The sequence below is a fragment of the Panthera tigris genome, chromosome C1 (assembly GCF_018350195.1).
Source record: "Panthera tigris isolate Pti1 chromosome C1, P.tigris_Pti1_mat1.1, whole genome shotgun sequence".
Taxonomy (NCBI): Eukaryota; Metazoa; Chordata; class Mammalia; order Carnivora; family Felidae; genus Panthera; species Panthera tigris.
Window position 1 is genome coordinate 18,413,250 of NC_056667.1, and position 12,585 is coordinate 18,425,834.

The following is a 12,585-nucleotide window of genomic DNA, read 5'->3' on the forward strand; positions in this document are numbered from 1 at the left end:
CTTTCTTTCTTTCCTTCTTTCTTTCTCTTTCTTTCTTTCTTTCTTTCTTTCTTTCTTTTTTTTCCTTTAAAGTTTATTTATTTATTTTGAGAGAGAGAGAGTGCGTGTGTGTTGGGGGGGGGAGGCTAAGATGGGTAGAGGGAGAGAGAGAATCCCAAGCAAGCTTTGCTCCCGGTGCAGAGCCCGATGCGGGGCTCGATCTCACGAACTGAACCGTGAGATCATGACCTGAGCTGAGAACAAGAGTCAGAAGTTTAACTGACTGAGCCATCACGGCGCCCCGATGATCAGTCTTTATGCAAGTAGGAGTCGTGGGGCACAAACTCAGGTGTGCAGGAAATAGCACCTTTTTCCTAAAGTCAGTTCTTACTTTGACTCTGCAGTACCTTCAATGGATGGAAAACAACCTTTTCAGGTATTGCTGTGCCCTCATTAGGATTAGGAGGGAATTCTGTTCTTGTTCCTCAATTTTCTCATCCATAAAATGGGGATAGTGATAGTACACACCTCAACAAGCTGAGTTAAAAATGGCAAAATATTTACGATATTGCCTGGCAGGGAGTATTGGCTGTTATTGTTGTTATCATTATTATTTCAAAGATAGAGGCACAGGGAAGGGACCAAACCCAGCACGGGGCTATCAAGGAAGGCTCCCTGGAAGGGGTGATGCCTCAGCTGATGTCAGATGAGTTGGTCCAAACTCAATCTTGAACTCCTTTGCTTGGATATTTATCAAGGTCTAGAAGTTTAATATATGATACCCCTAACAAACGTGCTCATTTTAGAGAACTTGGAAAACACTGAGAAACGTAAAAAAATGTAAAATAGCTGTAATCCTATCCTTCCAGTGATTTCATTCTAGATTACTTCTTTTTTTATTTTTTTAATTTTATTTTTATTTATTTTATTTTTATTCTTTTGTTTTTAAATGTTTATTTATTTTTGAGAGAGAAAGAGACAGAGCATGAGAGGGGGAGGGGCAGAGAGAGAGGGAGACACAGAATCTGAAGCAGGCTCCAGGCCCTGAGCTCTCAGCACAGAGCCTGATGCAGGGCTTGAACCCACGAACTGTGAGATCATGACTTGAGCTGAAGTCGGATGCTTAACCGACTGAGCTACCCAGGTGCCCCCTAGATTTACTTTTTAAAATTTATTTATTTGAGAGAGAGAGTGAGTGTGAGTTGGGACGGGGCAGAGAGAGAGGGTGAGAGAGAGAATTCCAAGCAGGCTCTGCCCTGTCAGCACAGAGCCCAATTTGGGGCTCGAACTCATGAGCCGTGAGATCATGACCTGAGCTGAAACCAAGAGCCAGAGATGCTTAACTGAGCCACTCAGGTGCCCCTTTTCTAGATTACTTTTGTTTCTATCTTTAAAATGCATTAATTGATACACTGTATATACAGTATATACCTGGCTAGAAAAGTGTTTATTCCTAGAAAAGTATTTATGTATTTATAGAAAATAAAGTTCTGGATGGGGAACAAAACACCCTGAAATAATCATTTCATATGGTCAAAGATAACAATGGTTATCTTTGCAGGGATAGGATTATGGGTGATTTTTCGTGTGTGTGTATCTGTGTGTAATCTGTAATATCTCCTTTTCTCCCATGACTATGTATTATTGAGTATAATTTAAAAAATTTTTAAACTGTTTGTTTATTTTTGAGAGAGGGAGATAGAGAGTGTGAGCCACAGAGGGGCAGAGAGAGAAGACCAGAATCTGAAGCCGACTCCAGGCTCTGTGCTGACAGCAGAGAGCCTGACATGGGGCTCGAGCTAATGAACCGTGAGATGATTACCTGAGCTGAAGTCGGACGCTTAACCGACTGAGCCACCCAGGCGCCCCGTGATTTTAAAGTTTAATATACAAAACTTGGGAACCTCCAACTCAGGGTCTTATAACTATTATACCTTCGGGCCATGGAGGAGAGTGGGGTGGCTGGGCCAGACTTTGAACCCTGAACCTTTTAGTCTGAAAGGCTACGTGGTGTGGTGGTGAGGGGGTTGTCATGAGGCAGGAGGACATAAGGCTTCACTGAAAACCTGTGGGGGGAGGGTCAAGTTGAGGGCTGGGCTGTTGTTAATGAATAGCTGGCAATACCAAGAATGATGATTGTGGACTATTATTGCAACCTTGCCTTCGGTGACTCCATCAGATGCGACGAACCCTGGGAAAGTGAGAAAAAGCTGAGGTTGGGGGCACAGGGTGCCCCCTGTGACTTTAGTGCTAAAGGTGCCTTAGGAATGTGGAGCTCCTCCCCCGCCAAGGCCTTTTCCCTCCTTTGCCTGGACTGGTGCAGTAGGCTGTGAACACGTCTCTGCCCCTGTAGGCAGCCCACATTCCATGCCACCAGGGCAGCGTCCCCTGGAATGTGCTGCCACGCCTCGGCTTGGCTCCCCAGGGCTGCAGAACCAAATCCGAGCCCCTTGGATTGGCCTCCGGCCCCTGTAACCTGGGCCCTCTTGTCTCGCTATCCCGTCGCCGTTGCTAGACCTTCCCTGCCGCCACGGCCCTGTCCTTCAGGCCCGTGCACGTGTGGTGCCCTCTGCTTAGAAGGCCCACCTGCTGCTCCCTGCCAGGTGAATTTCCTGATCCCTCCATCTTGTCTCATCCCCACCATGTAGCCCATGGGCCACCGCACCTGTTTTCCTGTCTGTCAGCCCTAGGCCTCAAGAGCACGGCCGGGACTTATCTGCCTTTTCTTGCTGTCTGGCAGCCGATGGTGTGTCGGGCTGTGGGTCTGCGCTTGGCGAATGAGCGAATGAACTCTGGCCAAGGCCTTGCAGACATCAGGCCGAGAGAACAGAGTCGGGGGTGTGTGTGGCCCCAACAGCTGCCACCCATCAGGACACCCAACGAGGCCGCAACTGCTTCCAGCGGTCGGCGTGGGCACAAAGGAAGGGTGATTCCAGAGAGCTGGCTCTAGGGCTGATCCACTCCCCTGCGCCTGAAGGCTTCCTCCAGGCCGGGCTCAGGACAGGCTTTCTCTGCCGGTGAATATAAATATAGGAAACGGCACGAGTTTAGCGGCAAAACTAAAAATAGGAAGCCTGGAATCCGGCCCCCCAGGCTCCTGTAGCCGCCGGACCACACAGGTGTGCATGCGGATGTTGGGGGGTGCGGCCCCTCCCCCTGCCAGCTCCCCAGCCCTCGTGGGGAGGAATGGGGGGCTCTCTGGGTTTCCACGAGGAACAGTTCATTCTTTCACACTGGCCGCCCCCACCCCCGTTTGTCTGACAGCTCATTTCATTTACGGCCCCCAGATGAACCAACCCACTGAGGTCCCATTCCTTGCTCACGTGGCAAAGCGGGCGGGTGTCCGGTGTGGCTGGCAGCCGGCTCCTGGGCCACGCTGGGGGCACAGGGGTGCCTGTGTTTATGGGGTCTGCGTCCAGCCCCGCCCGTCCCCAGAATACCCGTGATGGCCCCACAGCTGTCTCCTCAGACCTCGGGCACACGTCACCATCTCCGGCCCCGTAAAACCCTGCCAGGACGTCCACCTCTCAGAAGAAAGGCCAAAGCCATCCCCATGGCCAGAATCCCAGCAGTTGCAGGACTGTTTGGAGGTGGGCGGTCGGTGCTCTGTCTGGGGACGTCAGCCCTCGGGAGGTGCCAAGCACAGCCCCGTGCCCACGAGGTCACCTCTGAGGCCTGCTCTCAGCCCATCGCCAGGCCCGCGGCAGGCTGTGGGGTGGCCGTGGGGCTGGTGAGACTGTAGGCACCGCGCAGCCCCGAACGACTCCTGGAGCCTCTAAAAGGGAATCCTGGAGGCCAAGGGTGTCCCAGACTCTGGGACAAAATGGCCTCCTCCAGTTGGACAGGCCGCTTCACGTTCTAAGCTCCTGATGGTGCCTCAGGGGAGGTGGGGGCGCCTGACCGGGGCTCCAGGACGCTGGGGTTGCCGAACTAGGTTTGTCAACCTTTCCTTCAAGCTGTGTAAACCCCTGTCCCAAAGCAGGGCCTTTGGGGATCACGGGACCTGTGATTCCACTGTGCACTCGACACAGTGTGTGCTCAGGTACACTTTGAATTAAAAAAAGGAAGCTCAGAGGGGGAACAGGGACCTCCCACTGCCACATAGCTGAAGGGGGTCGGTAAGCAAATCCTTCTTCCCACGAAGACATTTCCCAGGCCCTTCTGAAGATGAACCTTCCACGGGTAGGAAGCTCCTTGGAACAACTACCCTGAGGGGACCGTCGGTGCGACCCATCTGCTGCCACCTGCAGGCCACTGTGGTTACTGCAGCGCTTCCCACACAGCCCTCAAACCCTGGGACCCCTGGGGGGCGGGGGGCAGGGGGGTTAAGTCCAGGACTTCTTCCTGCCTCAGTTTCCCGCCTGGGTGCACTGGTCTGTGCCTGCTGGGTGAAGGTGTGGAGCTTTGCATCAGGGGCTCTGGAGGCCACAGCTCCTCTCCCATCAGCTGTGGCCCCAGTGTGGCTGGTGGGGAGGGGCTTGAACTGTGGTCCCCTCATAATCTCCATCCTTCCCTACAAAGTGACCCAAACAAGCGCATCTATGGAAGCAGAGCCTTGGCCTGTAGACGCTGCTTCAGGCCCAGCCCCGCTCATCCCGGGCAGACGCCGCTGGGAGCACCCTCACAGAGAAATTCTGCAGCGGTGGCTGGGGCTGCTGGGAGACGACCTGCCACCCCCTGGAGCCCGGGGGGTGCTGCAGGGCAGGGGGCTGGGATCAAGGCTTTTGGCCGAGGAAATGGAAACTTCCTGTTGGGTGTTGGGTTTCAGGCAGACCGACCTAACAGAACAGGGGCAAAGCCTTGGGATTAGTTTTGAAGTATTTCCATTAGAAAATCGGGTCGGTTTGATGAAAATTCCCCTCCACAAGTCCCACCTGGACGGGCACAGGGGGCCAGGCCCTTTTGCCGGCAGGGACCAAGTCAGGTCCACGTGCAGTCACGCCCACAGCCCCCGTCGTCAGCCACAAACAACTCTGGGGAGACGTGGAGCCAGTGACACCCCCTCTTTGCACCTTAGTTGTGCCATCTGCAAACCGGGGGAGCTGATGCAGCTGCCTGCTCTGTAGTTGTGATTGTGGCTAAACTGCCCCCGTTCTAGCAAACACAGGTCCCAGCGCGGGCTCTCACTGAGGCTGTTTCACCTCCTCCCCCCCCCCCCTGCCGCCGCCCCTGCCCCACTCTGGGGAGCGAGAGCCACATGGGGTACACTGCTACTACTTGTGAAAAGTCACAGGCCACTTGTGAAGGGGGGAGAGGTGGTGGCATCGTAAGGGCCTGATGTCCCTCTGGGGTGCCAGCCACGCCAGGAAGGGGCCTCACCAGCTGCACTTGCCCAGGGTGGTCTCTGTGGTCATTACTGATGGAGCTGGATGCAGGGAGGCCAAGGCACTGGGTGCAGGGGCGGGGGGCGGGTCTCCAAGGCAGGGGGTTTAGCCCTATTCCTGTCCCCAGGCCCCGCCCTGTTCCTCCTTGGCCATGGTGGGAGGTCCCCCCACCCCCGGCCCCCGTACACGCAGCCCTAGAAGTCTGGCATTGGGATCCTTCAACACGTCTCCGAGTTATATTATGGTAACAAATCAGTCAAAATTCCATTTTACAGTTAAATAGGACAGAAGACAGACAGTTTACTGTACAAGCAAGTTGTGCATTGAAAACAAACACATCAAGCAAATTATAGTGCAAAGCAGTTTCCACCCCTCCCCACCCTCTTCCCGGCTCCGGGACGGATTTACTGAAGATAGGTGTGTGGCAGAGGTATTAACACCTCGACGTGACAATATGTCACAAAGGATCTGTACCCGCCACCAACAGGCTTACAGTAACGTGGTATCACAACCCCTCGGTTTCCTTGTGCTTTCTCACTCAGTGTGTTTGCCTAATACAACTTTAAAGCAGCCTCGTAAATAAGGACCCATTTTTAGCAGCCCCTGCTCTCTGTACCCACTATGGGCCTTAGAGTCGGACTCGGCATGGCTATCATCGCTTTTAGTCAGGGGGCGGGAGGGGGGATCAATTTATTTCCTGTCTCTGCCCCTACCAGGGCTTGGCTATCAGGAAGGGCTGGTAATCCAGAGTGGGGCTACAAAGTGCTGGGCGCTGGGAACCCAAGGGTGCCTCCCCCCGCGGGCCTGGGGGCCGGTCTGTAACCACAGAGGACAGGAGCGAGCAAGGTCCAAGGGGGATGGGTCTGTAGCTGCTTCCTGAGAAGGGGTGGAGAGCCCCCCTGGGTGTAGGGAGTCAGCAGGACACCCCCCGCAGCCATCGTCAAGAGATGGGAGACTGCTTTTTCCAGTGAGGACAGGACGAAAGAAACTGCAGCAGGGGAGGTCTGAGTAAGGTTACCAGAAGGACTTCCTAACTTGCCGGAGTGTGTATCCGGTGTGCATCATCTGGCTGCTGTTACAGGTCGGGGGCGGTACGGCAGGCCGAGAGCAATTACAGAGACGACAGCTAAGGAGGGGAGATTGTCACATCCACAGAGGATGTGGCTGAAACTGACGAGAAACCACACGCTGTCTAGCCCTTAAGGGTTTTCTTGTCCTTTTCCATTTACGCCTTTTTAGAATTAAACTCAGACATGAGACTCTATGCAGCCTGAACCCCGAGGCTTCCCCATTTGCAAGCTAAAGGGGCGATACTTCACCTCTGAGCCCAGGGGGTGCTGAGCTGAGGCTGCTGGGCCCTTTATGGCTCTTCTGTTTCGCCATCACGCGGCCACGGCTCTCCACCCCTACAAATGTCTACGAGCCACGGATGTGAATTCCAGCATCACCTGGGTTTCCCTCTGGTCCCCGCCAACGTGGGCCTTTGGTGGAAGTCGGTGGGACGCTTGCTGGAGGACCATGGCCTCTGGGGGAGGTGTGGAGGGCTCAACAGTTCCACACTCTCAGAAGGCAGAGGGGATGTTGTTCGCTACGACAGGGCTTTACCTGTGACAGACAGTGTGTCTGAAAACATTCGAGGCTTCTTTCTCTAAAATCAGCTTTCGAAACTGGTTTTTGTTCCAGACTGCTTTTGGAGCACAGACTAGTTAAAGACGGAGAGCTGTCAGAGGCTCTGGCTGGGCCTGCCCACAAGGCTGGGGGCTGGGGGCGCACAGCTTGGCTGGACCTACGTGGGACAGGACGCTGAAATCCGGCCCCACGACCTCTCACCCAGTGTCTTCTGCTAGGACCTTTCTGGTCCCTGCGCTCTCTCCAAAAATGGCAATTTCGAGACCAGCCTAGAGGGAAGGGGGGATCCCTGGCCCTTCACCAAGAGAACAGAGGGTGAATGCCTTGGGCTGGTAAAGTGCATGGAGGACCTGCCTGCAGGTGTCTTTCCTGGTTTTAGGGACCTGCTGCCATTGGCTAGTCTACTCTGGGCCTGGGACCCACAGACAGCTGGGGAGGCGGGGGGTGGCTTTGGGCTGCTGGGAACTCTAGGGAAGCAGAGCTGGGTGGGGAGCTGGCTCGGGGGTCTTATCATCTCATCTCTGCCAGCGATTTCCTGGGCCGCTCGGTGGGTCCCTTCCCCATGTATACAATGAGGAGAAACCCTCTGAGGGGTGGGGAGGCCTTCCAATTCTGACTCGGTTTGTATGAACGTGGAGGGAGGGCTGGGGATCTCTGAGGAAGGTGGGGTGGGGCCAAGCCATGCGGGCAAACGTCACCTCTGTCTGGAACAGAGATGGTCTCCGCCCCAGGGGACCTGGGCCCTGTGACAGCACCGGGCGTAGCTGGGGACAGCTAGGTCATTCCGGGGGAGGCGGCAGGAGACTTTCCCCACGTGGGGTGAGATGATGAGGATCTGGGCCGGGGGCAGTGACCTGAGGGAGGTCCCCGCCTGTCTGTACAACGGCGTGGCTGGACTAGATGCTCTCGGAGCCACCTGCCGGCTCTGGAGCCCAGGATTCGCGGACCCCGGGCCCGTGACCGGCCCAGAGCGTTAAGTCTCATTCCCGTCCGGGGCCTCAGAGCTGCGCCGGCCACTTGTCGGGAAGGTTCGTGGGGCCCCTGCCTCCGTCGGGAGCAGTGGGCTCTGACCCCGGGGCGGTCAGTAGGGCCGCCACACGGCCTCGTCCACGCGGCCCGGCGTGCTCAGGGCGGTGGGGGAGTTGCTGTGGCTGCCGTCCGCCTCCACGCTGTCGCTCTGGCCGCCCAGGCTGGGGTTCATGAGGTTGCCGGCGGCGACGGAGGCGCCGCTGGGGCAGGAGGCCAGCATGCGGGTGGGGGAGCGGTCGCCCCCGCTGCCGGCCACCATGGAGAACTGGTAGGAGCCCGAGGACGCGCCGTAGTAGAGGTGGTAGGGGGACGGGTTGGCCTGGAAAGGGCCGCTCTGGTTCTGCGGGGCCCCCGGGTAGGGCGGCGGGAGGTAGGTGTGGTGGAAGCGGCTGGTGGCCGGCACGCTGGCCACGCTGAGGCTGCCCGAGGGTGTGGCGCTGTAGGGGAAGGCGGCCGACATGGCCCCCGGGTAATGCATCCTGGGGTCGGGGAAGCGGCTCTCGGTGAAGGTCTGCAGCGCCGGGAAGGAGCGGTCGAACTGGCGGGGGTCGGAGAAAGGGTTCAGGTCCGAGGTGCCTGGGGGACAGCAAGGGGGACAGTCAGTCGCAGCCTGACACCACCCCAGAGGCTTGCGGCGCACGGGCCCTTCGCGGAGCCCCTGCTTCTAGATCTGCCCCCGCTCTCACTGCCCTGGGCTGCTCGTGGGCCGGCCCCGGCAGGGAGGCGGGCGCGAGCAGGTGCCCGGGCCACAGGCGGCCCCGGGGGCCTCCCTGGGCGGGCGGAGAGCGGGGAGGGCTTTTCTTTCTCCTCACGGAGTTCTCTTCACAGCCCAGCTGCAGAGGCCTGCCGAGGGGGTGAAGGTGGCCCCCACCTGGGGAAGCGGCTTCCGCCTTCCTCCCTCCCTGTCAATAGCTGGTAAGACCGTGGGTGTGCAGACAGTCTCCAATGACGCTCTGAGCTTGGGAGCTGGGGCTTGCTTTTACAGATAAGGAAACTGAGGCAGAGAGAGAGAGAGAGAGAGAGAGAGAGAGAGATTGATTTTCCTGACGTGGTGCAGAAAGGACTAGAACTCATCGCGAGGCCGCTGCTTCCCGCTCTCTGCTGCTGGGTGTGCCAACCTCTCCTGCCCAGGTGGGGCTGGCTAGCTTACCTGAGCTCCCACCGGTGTGTGTGTGTGGGGGGGGAGGGGCGGGGCTGGGTCCCCAGCAGCTGTCTGTCCCCCACCCTCACGTCCCTCATCCCGGGCCTGTGTCTGCGGGGCTGTCCTGTAGGCCGGAGCGGACTGAAGGCCAGACAATGATGAGATGCCACCCTCCCTGCCTCAGCAGCAAAGTGAGATGGCAGCCAGAGGGGCTTAGCGGCCTGGACCCTGCCTTAACCTGGAGAGACCCAGCCCAGGCACTGCGCTAGCTCCCTCGAGGATGGCTCCCCGCTAGACTCCGAGACAAGGGCATCTCAGCCTCTGCCCCCTACTCTTAGAGTCACAGACCCGCCAAACCTCAGCATTCAAAGGGGCTTCAGGACTGAGTCTAATCCCTTCAGTCGGAAAACTCAGGCTCAGAGAGGGTGAGGCACTTGCCCAAGGGTCACACAGCACATTAGACCTGGCACAGAATCCTAGAGTTCGGGTTCTGAGCCCTGACAGGTGTCTGATAGGCAGGCAGCTGTCCCATCTCTGAGGCAGCACAGCACCTCTCCTGGGTCTGACACTTAGTAGCTGTGTGTCCTTGGGCAGGACACTTAACCTCCCTGTGCATCAGTCTTCCTACATGAAAAATAGAGACAATAATAGCTCCTGGAGTTAATACATGGAAAGTGCACAGACCGGACACAGAGCAGAGGCCCGAGGAGGGTTGCTGCAGTAGCTGTGACCCTCTGTGGCTCTGAGCACCCAGGAGAACTGGCCACTCCAGGGGCTGCAGAGATAAGGCCCTCCCCCTGGTCCTTCCTTGTACCCTGGCCGAGGGGGTAACTCTGGACAGCAGCATAGAGGCAGGTGAGCCCCTGGCAGTGGTCCTGAGGGCAAGTCTGTCTGGTCCCCACCCCTCTATGCCACCCACCAACGAGGACTCAGGAGGAGACCAGTCGCTGTCACCCGGCCAGCTCTAGGTGGCCACTGCCTGCTCTGAAGACAGAGAGCTGCGGGTACCCTCGCGCCTCTTGATTCCCCAGATCTGCCCGACATGCCGTGTGATGTCAGGTGAGGCCTGTAACTTCTCAGGGCTTTGGGGTCTTCCTGACTCCACTGGGGAGAGCTGCCTTAGCAGCGAGCTCTGATTCTGGTCCTGGCTGTGAATCAGAAGGGAACAGTGCTCCCAGGCTCGAGGTGGGTGGATGTGGGGACAAGGGTCCGGATGACTGCAGCCTTCTGGAACATTCTAACAGGTCCCTCGGCTGGTCAGTGCTGCCTTGAAATGTAAGGGGCCAGAGGTGCCTGGGTCCCCACCCTCGTCCCAGAATGCCAGTGCAGAAGGCTCTGTCGGCAGTGCCTGGCACCCTGAGCAGAGCCAAATGTGAGGCTGACACCTCGACTCTGAGCCTAGGAAGTGAGTGGTGCCCACCTGATGGGAGCCGCATTCTCCAAACAAAGGGAACCCGAGCAGGGGCCCCAGGATGTGACAGTAGGGCTGCAGCCCAGGACACACAAGGCTGTGCAAGGTGGCCCCGGGTCCGGTGCGTGTGGCCTGTGGAGACCACGTGGCCCTCGGAGTTGCCTGGCCTGCCACTGTCCTCTCCTGCCTCCCTCCCGGAGCGGTGGGGGAAGCGTCTGCCCTCAGCACCCCTGTGGCTGCTGCCCCCCCCCCCCACCCCCAGCCCAGTAGCCCCAGGAAACCGGAGCTGGCCAGCTGTGGAGCAGCCAATCCCAACACTGGAAGGAAATGTTTATTTTCTTCTCCAAATTGCCCCAGCTGCTGCATGGTGGCTGAATGAGCCCTTTGAGCTGTGAGAAGCCCCCACTGTGGGCCCACAGCTGAGGGGGCCGGGGGCTGGGGTATGGAGGGCTGGGGGCCTCGGCACTGCTTGCTAGTGACCAAAGCCGGGGGGTCAAAGGGCACAAGGGGCATCAAGAGAAGCGTTTTCGGGGGGGGGGGTTCCTGAAAATGATCCCAGGATAGATTCTGCAGGCAGAGGCTCATCCCACCAGAGGGGGAACACCAATGAAGGGGCTCCAAATCTAGCCCTGCTGACACCCCTCTGCAGCCGGTACTTTCTTCCTCCCACATTACTGATGAGAATACCGAGGTCCAGAGAGGTGAAGGACTTTGCCTAAGATCACGACCGAAGCCTGGCACAGCCCGATTCCTAGCCAGGTCCACCTGACTGCAAAGTTCATGCTCCTTTCCTGGTCCCGGTCATCAAGGGCCCTTCCTTCCACTCCAGAGAGGACAAGCCCGTGGATGGGGAGAGCTGGCTGGGGCAGACGGCCACAAAAGGCTGCTGTGGATGATTAGGGAGGGGCTGGGGGCCCTGCTTCAGGATGCAGTAGAAGGGGAAGGACCGGCTCAGCCCTGCCCCCAGAGTGCAGGTAGGGGTTCTGGCCTGGCCCTCAGGCTCCTGTAGCCACATCCACACAACTGTGGCAGCGCGGAGGGAGGCTTTCCTTCCCCAGGAGCTGCTGGACAGGAAGCCACTGTTTACTCTCACCTTCTAGATTCCGGGGCTCCCTGGGCCCCAGCTCTGCCTGTAGCAGGGAAAGGCCTAGAGTGTTAGGCTACTGTACCTTGACAAGTGCTGGCCTGTGGGAAATGGAAGCGTGCACAGCTTTGGGCAGGGGTGGGCCATGAGCCCAGAGAGCAGAGTACCTCCCACTGGTTCTTGAGGTCAGACCCTTGTGCGGCAGCCCCCTGGGCTCAAGAACTACTAAGTGTCTCAAACTCACCAGCCCATGGGTCTTTCCCCACCCTGGGGGCTCAGTAGGGCCAAGAGTGGAAGCTTCCCACACCAGAATAGAAGGGACCATCTCTTCACCCCGAGGGACTATCATAAGTCCCCCCTGCCACTACATCATGCCTGGCGGCAAGGTCTCTCTTAGTGGAGAGCCCCAGGAAGCCCTCATATCAGCCTAGAGCATGGAGAAGGCAGTCAGTTTGTGCCCCTACCCAGGCTCTTCCTGCTTGGGGCCCCCTTGTCTGTGCCCTCAGAAGTGCAGGAAGCTCCTGGGGGTAGGTTCGGTGGGGCCCTTGGACCTGGTCAAAGGTCCAAAGTTTTGGGCTCTGTGACCCAAGAGTGGCCCTTAATCTCTTAAGCCTCAACTCGCTCATCTGCCAGATGGGTTCTAAGCAGGCCGAGAAAGAACAGTCACCCACATCAAGCAGCAGCAGCTGGCCCTCCCGCCTCTGTCCAGCACTGCTGACCAGGGCTCTCGGCCTCTGCCTGGCCAGGGGCCAGCCTCGCACGGTCCTCTGTGCCCCGACCCGCTTGCTGAGTGGGCCCGGAGTGCAGAGTAAATACTCACCACCCAGCCACTTAGTGGGCACCTGCCATGTACCAGGCATCCTGTCTGCTCTGCAAGGCCCCATCGTGCCTGCTGTGTCCACCCAGGCAATGGGGACAGAGACACGGTCTGGGGCTTGGGCCTAGATGCCTCCCTCCTCTTCTGTTTGGAGGAACTCCCTGGGGCGGG

General features: G+C 58.0%; 1 protein-coding gene across 2 annotated transcripts in view; it reads right to left on the reverse strand.

The window, feature by feature from the left end:
- Window positions 1-7,153: 7,153 nt before the first annotated feature.
- The window catches only part of RUNX3 (RUNX family transcription factor 3), a 58,329-nt gene continuing 52,897 nt past the window's right edge, over window positions 7,154-12,585 (reverse strand). For both annotated transcript variants that reach the window (XM_042995302.1, XM_042995301.1), the window contains exon 7: window positions 7,154-8,537. In XM_042995302.1, coding sequence (XP_042851236.1) covers window positions 8,014-8,537 — 524 coding nt within the window. In that variant the 3' untranslated portion in view covers window positions 7,154-8,013. The remainder of the gene's footprint in view (window positions 8,538-12,585) is intronic.